The 9,810-nt window shown below is 42.9% G+C and overlaps 1 protein-coding gene across 2 annotated transcripts; it reads left to right on the forward strand.

The window, feature by feature from the left end:
• On the forward strand, positions 1-8,356 carry cpt1ab (carnitine palmitoyltransferase 1Ab (liver)). 2 transcript variants are annotated; one of them, XM_033967444.2, is made up of 19 exons: positions 1-69; positions 1,819-1,986; positions 2,185-2,327; positions 2,419-2,590; positions 2,695-2,796; positions 2,873-3,010; positions 3,163-3,240; positions 3,405-3,512; positions 4,238-4,325; positions 5,625-5,820; positions 6,128-6,316; positions 6,405-6,510; positions 6,620-6,736; positions 6,874-7,038; positions 7,293-7,424; positions 7,500-7,652; positions 7,784-7,897; positions 7,991-8,083; positions 8,166-8,356. In XM_033967444.2, the coding sequence occupies exons 2-19, from the start codon at positions 1,846-1,848 to the stop codon at positions 8,250-8,252; spliced, it is 2,322 nt and encodes a 773-aa protein (XP_033823335.1). In that variant the 5' UTR covers positions 1-69; positions 1,819-1,845; the 3' UTR covers positions 8,253-8,356. The 2 variants fall into 2 exon arrangements, with proteins under 2 accessions (XP_033823335.1, XP_033823336.1); XM_033967445.2 differs by lacking the exon at positions 4,238-4,325 and adding an exon at positions 4,695-4,779 and having other exon boundaries at positions 3-69.
• Positions 8,357-9,810: the final 1,454 nt, after the last annotated feature.

Consider the following 9,810-nt stretch of genomic DNA (forward strand, 5'->3'; position numbering starts at 1 on the left):
TCCGTGAGCCGGGTCCGCGCTGGTGCCATCTCTCCAAAACCGAAAGTCCGCAGTAAAAAGGCGCACAGGGTGAGTACTCTCTGCGGGGTTTTACTCTTTTACACACGCGCTGGGACCCATGTGGCGCAAATACAGACTTTGTGGCACAAACATGGCTGTAAGGCTCGAGACCGGCCCATCGTGACACTAGAGGATCTGTTTTTTTTTTTTTCATTTCATTTTCCTTTTCGATGCGCCACGGTCTGCTGCTGCTGCGTTTACGGGTTATGCGTAAAAACCGGGAGACGTTCACTGTCTTTCTTTAAAACATGCGCGTAATTACCAGCAGATATGTTAAAAATTCAGATTATAAGTGAAGAACATACCCTGGAGCCTGTGTTCTCTGTTTATACCCAAAACGCGCGCGCAGTTGGTCTTTTTTCCACATAAACGTCACTTTAACTTTGTATTTACGACAGTTTTAACCGTATTTTTGCATTGTACAGTCCAGTGAGGTCAAACAGGAGCTGCTGGACGACCCCAAAGGCAACATGCACAACACGAATGTAGGCAAAAGTCCAAGTAAAGGTCATTCAGAGACACCAGAGACACATGGGCTTGTCCTTCCTCGTGTAGTTAACGCTGTACCACCGCCTCTGCTTCACTCATCAATGGATTTACTCTGTTATTTATCTGTAACGTTATATAAGAGCAGCATTTACTAAACAAACCGTGTTTCTGAGTTGGAAGTCACCTAACTGAAGGTCAGAACTTGGTGCCATGGTTTCCCTTTTATGAGAGCTGTAAAACAAGACTATTACGCACGGTTATAAACGCGGATATTTTGGTAATTAAATAATAAAAAAAACCGCATTGATCTGTCGCCTGTACCCAGCTGACCCCGTTTCACTTGGACCACGTGGGCAGGGCATATGATACCGCCAACAACACACCAAATTTAACCTACATTTAACCTACATTTAATCTACATTTAACCTACATAGCATATAAAACGTGTGTTGCGCGCTCGTGCGTAATTTCCGAACAATATCTGCGTTTAAACTCTGTAAAGTTCATATATTCTTGGATTTACAGCCCGGATGGCGCGTTATAACGACACACGAGCTGTTTTACCCGTTAAACCCTTGTTATTATCATGTCTTTTCTCATTCTAAACATTTGTAATACCCCGGTGAGTGTGTCTGAACGCGCAGGTGTGGTTCGATCGTCGGAGTGGCACAGTTTCTTGTTTTATTGCCGTTTTTAAGCGTCGGCGCAGCGCTGCGACCTTTCCCCTAGTTTCTGCAGCACAGAGTTGATCATGTGATGCTGAAAGGAGCTGGGGGAAGGGACCAGAGCCCGCACAGTCACTACAGATACAGCTGAGGATGAGATCTGCGCGCTCTGCTCCTTTTACGCATTCAATAAAAACACTCAGACGGTGACTTTGGATCATTTTGAGGGATGAATGGTTGAATAATTGTGAAGTGGCACAAACAGCAGCAAGTATTTCATCTGTATAATGAATAATACTGAGCACAATGAGAGTTACTATCAGCTCCAAGGAGTCAAACGGGGCCATTGTGGTGCTAGTATCTTAAATTGTTGTGGTGTAATTAGGTTTTGGTAAACACATTCATTTATCTGGGTACACCTGTCCATCCAGTTCCAACATGAACCGCACACACGAGTCTTTTCTCTGAGCATCTGTGGTGTCTAGTTACACATGCAAAACATAAGGCTTAAACACATACTGCGTCTTGTGTTGTTCTGAGCAAATACGGATTAAGCAGAAAAATACAGCTCTGTTATTTACTCATTTCATGTCTTTGCTTGCAGTAGTGAGTCTCGGTCGCTGTATCCGCCATGGCAGAAGCCCACCAGGCTGTGGCCTTTCAGTTCACCGTCGGTCCCGATGGCATCGACCTGCAGTTAAGCCACGAGGCGCTGCGTCAGATCTACCTGTCGGGACTTCACTCCTGGAAAAAACGCTTCATTCGCTTCAAGGTCAGATGACACATGTCTGAACAAAGCAGAATGTTTAGTGTTTAGTTCTTCATGTTTCATGCGTAATTGAATTCTAATTCATCTTGTGTCGGGTTGTACATTTCCCTCTCATGTATCTGTGTGGTGCAAATCTCATAATTAACAGACATTAACTACATAAGTCCTGCAGCTCATGTTCATAACTGTGTGTTTTTACAGAATGGGGTGATGACAGGTGTGTATCCAGGAAGTCCCGGTGGATTTATGGTGGTCGTTGTGTCCTACATGTCGTATAACAGATATTATCAGCTGGACCCCTCACGAGGAATCATGACAAAACTTGGTGAATACTTACCCCTAAGGTTTGTATTTTATATCACTGTTTTTCCAAATAAAAGCCGTGTTCTTTTCTCCACAATTTGCTTATTTATGTCTCTTGCGCTGGCTCCACAGTCGATACATGTCTTCAGACAGTCAGAAGATCGTTGGAGGAGTTCTGGTGGGCACGGGGCTGTGGGTCTCTATTATCATGGTCATGAGGAACGTGCTGAAGTGTCTGCTGTCCTGGCACGGCTGGATGTCACAAAGACATGGCTCTGTGTCCTATGGTACACACCTGTGGATGGTGAATGCTTCGGCCGTATATTTAGATGAAAGACTTATGTGTTGTTGGCGGCGATAAACAGTAACCACCCTTTGTTTTATTTCTCTTATCTTTACGCTGTGTAGTTATTAGTGAAGATTTTCTCTGGCCGGAAGCCAATGCTTTACAGTTTCCAGAACTCTCTGCCAAGACTACCAGTTCCTGCCGTTAAGGACACCTGTAGAAGGGTAATTTCCCCATATTGCCTTTTTCTTTTTTCATAAGTACTTAAGGTTCTAACACCTGTGACTTGTTTTAACGCAGTACTTAGAGTCTGTGCGCCCCCTGATGGAGGATGAGCAGTTTGAGAGGATGAAGGGTTTGGCCAAAGACTTTGAGAAGAATCTGGGGCCCAGGCTGCAGTGGTATCTGAAACTCAAGTCCTGGTGGGCATCAAACTATGTGAGTGTCTCCCCGTTGTCTCTCTGTGTCGACATTACGCTCTGGGCTGTGATTGCTCGTTGTGTCTTGTGCATTTCTGCTCTGGGGTATTACTCTGCTCTGGGGCATTTCTTCGCTCTGGGGTGTGACTGTTTGTTGGGTCTTGTGCACAGGTCAGTGACTGGTGGGAGGAGTACATTTACCTCAGAGGCCGCAGTCCCATCATGGTCAACAGTAACTACTATGCCATGGTAATCCTTTGTATATTTTTGTAGATTAGTTTAATATGATAATAACAAAACACTATAATTACTGGATCTGCCGCCTTAAAGCACAAAGTTTTCTTTTACTCGGGATAATGACACATTCTTCTCTTTAGTTAAAGCTTTTGATCCTGTTTCTGTGTCTTTTTCAGGACTTTCTTTATGTTTTCCCAACATCAATCCAAGCAGCAAGAGCCGGTAATGCAATTCATGCGATCATGCTCTACAGAAGGAAACTGGACCGAGCCCAGATCAAACCAGTAAGTAAACAGCTTTTGGCTCAGATGTTATCTGCCACTGTAGTTGGGTCAATGTTTAATCTTTTCAGGTATTATTGATCACATAGTATCAACATCGTTATGACTTTTATCTTGTACAAACACGGGGAGAGGAATTGAATGAACTTAGAGTTTAATAATAATAATAATAATAATACATTTGATTTATAACGCACTTTACATTTGAACAACAAATCTCAAAGTGCTACAGTGCAAAAAAGACATTAAAACAGAAGACAATTAACATTAAAAACAGAAGACAATTAGTGTAAAAGCAATAAAACAATAGCCGGTGTGTAAATAGTTTAAACTGTGGTTGTAAATATGTTAATAGTTTAAATTGTAGTGTTTTTTTTCACACATTTTATCGTCACAGTGGGATGTTTAGTTTTTGTTTTCACTGAAACACGATGCTTATGTAAGACAGAATTACATATTTACATAATGGGTTGTTAGTGTAGTTTACATAATGAGTTTCTGTTATGGATTTTTACATAATGGGGTTTTAGTAATTCTCTTTGCCGCTGTCTTGTGGACTTGCATGATGCTTACAACATGTACAGATCAGTACATTAACCTTTGGCATGGATCTGTTTCCAAACATGTATCCTGCACAAACACGGTGCATGAGCTGCTGCTTGTTCCAAACTCACCTCCCGTTTCTCTGTTTGACTGTTTTATCTCTGCTGTGTTGGACGCTGCGTTAGATTTACTTGCTGGCAAACAAGGTTCCACTGTGTTCGGCTCAGTGGGAACGGATGTTTAATACCACACGTTCCCCCGGTGTGGAGACGGGTAAGTAGAGGGCCCATGGTCGACATGCCCTCCAACTCCTATGTTAACCCTCATCCCCCGCGGCACCTGCCTTTGGAAACCCTGACTTCAAACTCATGACCAAAAGTACATCCCGTTTTTATTTGAAATGGACAGAATTAAGTAAACTGTTGTTCTGTTAACACAATCGTGAGTTTGAAGCCACACGTTTCTGGACCTTGCTTATGTCCCTTCCCTCGCAGACTTTTGAGGTCCCTCCTGCTCCTTACGACTCCTTCTCAAACCCTCATCCCTCCTCCACTGTGTCCATGCTCCTTGTGTCTGTCGGTCTCGGGTTTTAGAGAATTAGAATATCATCTCTGTGTTTGACTCTCCCCTTTTGCTTTTCAGCTCATGCTCCTACACACTATCCCCATGTGCTCAGCCCAATACGAGCGTATGTTCAACACCAGTCGTGTCCCAGGTGTAGACACAGGTAGAGTCTTTAGCTGCCACCTTCGCCACACTATTCTTACTCTACTTCTCCATTGGACCTTTGCCCTACTGTTCGTCCTTCTAAAAACGACACCTTGAAATTGAAAACACGAGCACTTGGCGAGATGCATCGTTACGTGAAATGCTACTTTCATTATCGGAGAATAAAATACATCATTTATTTATAAAGTGACTGAAATAATTTGCCCAAAAACCAGCAAGTTTCTCACCATTTAACAAATTATGAGCTGTGGATTACCTGGATACGAAACTGTTGTTCGGAGGTAGGCCTGTCACGATAACAGAGCTTAAATTTGAATATATTTCCTAGTCATAACTTAGTCGTTAGTTTGCATCTGTAGTGAGTCATACAAGTTACTAATTCAACCTTTTATGGCTTAAATCTGATCATATAGTCAAAAAATAAACAAATATTGAAGGATAATTTGATATAGTAATTATCGTGACAGGCTTATTCTTAGGTATGTCCCTAGACTAGGTCACCTTTGTCTTCCTCATAAGGCGGTGCTTGTTTGAACAAATGCTACACCCACAAAGCGCCAACTTAAGATAAACAACTCATCTAAATATAACCAAATGTTGTATTTTGTTCAAACAAACATGGCCGCTCATGGTATTCCAGTCCATCGTCTCATTCCCATTTGATGTTTCTTCTCATCGACCTTTCGTCGTCACCTTCAGCCTGATTAATGTGATGTTAAACGCCTTGACAGTATATGATTATTTTTGTAGTTTTCCGTTTAGTGTGAGAAATACTTTTCCCTTGAGTATCTGTAAAAGGCCTCTTCTCCCCGTTCCTCCTTAATGTTCCCTCCTCTTCCTCAGACATACTGATGCACGTGAATGACACCAAACACATCGTCGTTTACCACAAGGGACGTTTCTTCAAGGTGGGGATGTTTTATGACGGACGCCTGCTGTTGCCACGAGAGATCGAGCAGCAGATGGAGAGGATCTTGGCCGACACGTCCGAGCCATCGCCAGGGGAGGCCAAACTCGCTGCTCTGACTGCGGGCGACAGGTGAAACTACATCAGAATCCTCCTACTCAAGAAAGGGAACAAAAGTATACAAAGTATTCAAACATAGACTGCACACAGGACGGCACAGGGTCAAGGTTATTTTTCTATTACAATATTTAAATCTTTCTTCTCAGAGTTGAATCTGTTCTGGTGGGAAATGTAATGTTCAGTATATTCTTACACATGGGGTGGTGCAGACTTTTATAGGACGTCTTCTTGCAAGAACAGACTAACCACTTGAGCACAAGATCACTCAAATTAGAGAGATGAATAATAAAGCAGGATTAAACTCTGGTGCCCCCCACAGGACGCCCTGGGCTAAAGCTCGTGAGACCTACTTTAATCGTGGAAAGAACAAACAGGCATTGGACACGATTGAGAAAGCTGCCTTCTTTGTGACTCTTGATGACTCTGAGCAGCGTTATGATGAAAAGAACCCAGTTCGATCTCTGGACAAATACGCCAAGTCCCTGCTTCATGGAGAGTGCTACGACAGGTGGTGCTCATGGGAAATGTGCACATCAGGTATTTTCAAGTGCCAGTGTTCTTATTTTTAATGAACTGGTTCTATTTTAAATGAACAGGTGGTTTGATAAATCCTTCAACTTGATTATCTTTAAAAATGGCACGATGGGATTGAATGCGGAACATTCTTGGGCTGATGCTCCGATTATCGGTCACCTCTGGGAGGTATTTATCTCAAAACCTTTGTATCAAAGATTCAGGTCCTGTAAAATCATTGTAACATCCACAGCAGAATGACACGCTCAACAGTTAAGTCAAATACTTTTCATTCCAGCACGTTCTTTCCATGGATCCTGTTAAGTTGGGATATACTGAAGAAGGTCACTGCAATGGCGAGCCCCATCCAAACGTGCCAGGTCCCCAGCGACTGCAGTGGGACATTACCCCGGAGGTAAAAGTGCTTTACATACTCTCTAGTTCCTTCTGGTGTAGTGTGTTTGCTCAGGCAAATCAAACCAGACATAAGATAAAGCTTTGCTGTGTTCCTGTGGTAATGTGTTTAATCTATAACTCTCTGACGCCCTCTAGTGTGAGGAGGTCATCGAGAGCTCTTTAACAGTAGCCAAGAATCTGGCCAATGACGTGGACTGTCACATCATCCCCTTCAGCACCTTTGGAAAAGGCCTGATAAAGAAGTGCCGCACCAGTCCTGATGCCTTCATACAGATCGCTCTGCAGCTGGCCCATTACAGAGTGAGTCAAGAGAAATGTGCACCGTAAACAAGATGACACCATCCACTTTTTAATGATGTGTCTATATTTATAAGAACTGCATTTCTTCAGTTCTTTGTTCTTCTCCTGTTATTTAATATTAAAAGCTGTTTTGAATTTAAAAAAAACTAAAAAAAACCAAACATCTCCAGCAGAGGGCAGTCAAAACTCACTAATTGTCTTCACTGTTGAGTTTTGAACAGAACATGTGGATGTTTATAATGTCAATGCTGCAGGACAAGGGGAAGTTCTGCCTGACCTATGAAGCCTCAATGACACGTCTGTTCCGTGAAGGACGAACAGAAACTGTGCGCTCCTGCACGATGGAGACCTGTGCCTTTGTCCGGTCCATGATTAGAGATGAAACTGTAAGTCCACAAAGTCCTTCAGTTTCAAACTGCTTCACTGAACAAAAACAATGAACATAAACATATATTTTTCAGAGAGAGGAGCGTATGAAGTTGCTCAAAGTGGCAGCAGAGAAGCACCAAGACATGTACCGTTTGGCGATGACGGGACAAGGCATTGACCGTCACCTGTTCTGTCTCTATGTGGTGTCCAAATACTTGGGAGAGGACTCTGCTTTCCTCAAAGAGGTGGGAACTGCTGCTTGAACGTTCTAAGTCAGAACCGAATGTAGTACAACAAATGGACTCCGTGGTTTTATCGTATTTTCTGAAGTTTAAATGTTATTTTTTTAAATTATATATTGTTGCTGGTTCTTCAGGTCCTCTCTGAGCCGTGGAGGTTGTCCACCAGTCAGACGCCTCTCCAGCAGATGGAGCTGTTTGACCTGATCAAACATCCAGAGTACGTCACCTCAGGGGGAGGATTTGGACCTGTGAGTTGTGTTTTTCATTCTATTTCGTTTGAGTTTGTTTGCACTGTCTGGAATAAGCCCAATGTTAATGTTTTGTCTTGTGTTTGGGTTTAGGTGGCAGATGATGGATATGGTGTTTCCTACATCATTCTTGGGGAGAATCTCATCAACTTCCACATCTCCAGCAAACACTCCAGCCCTGAGACGGTAAACTCACTGTATTTCTATAGTACTGTGTCTGCTTCTGTACTGCTCCAATGAAACTGAACGAAACATGTCTTTTTTGTAGGACTCTCACCGCTTTGGAGGCCACATTAAACAGGCCATGATGGACATTTTGGATCTGTTTCAGCTCGATAAGAAAGGCATAAAGTGAAGCCCTTTTGCCATGAACAGACTGTGTTATAAATATATTTGTACAGGTTTGAAATTTGGGAATATTTCAAGTTAATTGTTGTAAGAGAAATAAGGAAATCTGGAGATTGTGGTACAGGTAGTTGGACAGATCAAAGTTTTTATTTGGAAGCCCGGTGCCTTCGTGACCCACTAATGTATCCTGGACTGAAAGGGAAGCGGGAGTAAGGTTGCTGCTGTAAAGTCTGAACTTAGAGGTGTCAAGTGAAGTTTGTTGGAATCGCATTTTATTTGAATCTTGTTTTTTTTGACTAATCCTCGCTCAAATTTAAAACGTATTTGATCTAAAACTCAGAAGTTCATCTCGTAAAAACCAGATGATCCAAACTGAGTAATCCTAAATTTTATGTAGCAATAATCATGACGCGTAAAGTGGAACATTTTTTTTGGCCCTGTAGTGATTTTGAAAAAGTGAACTTGCACGTGACGCCACTGCCTCTCTTAGCTGCTAATGTGTTGCGATGCTAATTTCTCGATGTAGCGACAAAGGGAGGTCATGTTCACGTCTTCTCACTCATTCTCAGGTTAAAGTGACTGAGCCTTTTATTGCTGCGAGCGTCGTAGAGCATCAGGAGATTGTCGCTAGTTTTAAACTTGTTATTTAAGTTCGGGAAGCTAAAAGGTTCACTGTGTAACTTTTCTCGAAGACGGTGCGCCGGTTCCTCGTCTTCACGGTCGCTGCTTTGCCTGGAATGTTCCGCGGTACGGCATTAACGTTAAAACAATACGGGCGAAGTGATAAGATGAGATGAAGCGAATGCCAAAACCATCCCACGTACCAGAGGACTCTCATAGGCTACGACGTTAAAAGGTTCACTCCGTAACTTTTCTCGAAGACGGTACGCAGATTCCTCGTCTCCGCGGTTATTGCTTTGCCCGGAATGTTCCACAGTACGGCATTAACATCACAACATCACAGGCAAAGTAATAAGATCTCAATGGGGAAAAGTGAATGCCAAAATCATCCCACGCACCGGAGAACTCGCTGCAGAGTTAAAGATTCACTATGTAACTTTTCTCGAAGACAGCACGTCGATTCCTTGTCTCCGCGGTTATTGCTTTGCCAGTAATGTTCCGCAGTACGGTATTAACGTCGCAGGCGAAGTAATAAGATCTCAACGGGGATAAGTGAATGCCAAAACCATCCCACGCTCCGGAGAACTTACATATGCTACGGAGTTAAAGGTTCACTCTGTAACTTTTCTGGCAGAGAGTACGACAGTTCCTTGTCGCCATGGTTATTGCTTAGTCTGTAATGTTGTGACGTTAATGCCATACTGCGGAATATTCCTGGCCAAGTAATAAGATCTCAACGGGGGATAAGCGAAAGCCAAAACCATCCCACGTACCAGAGAACTTACACAGGCTACGGAGTTAAAACTTCACTCTGTAACTTTTCTCGTGGACAGTACGCCGCTTGCTTTTTGACTCCATGGTGTTATTGCTTTGCCAGGAATGTTCCGCAGTATGGCATTAACATCACAGGCGAAGTAATAAGATCTCAACGGGGACGTGCAAAT

This window comes from Periophthalmus magnuspinnatus, chromosome 6, assembly GCF_009829125.3.
Source record: "Periophthalmus magnuspinnatus isolate fPerMag1 chromosome 6, fPerMag1.2.pri, whole genome shotgun sequence".
Lineage (NCBI taxonomy): Eukaryota > Metazoa > Chordata > Actinopteri > Gobiiformes > Gobiidae > Periophthalmus > Periophthalmus magnuspinnatus.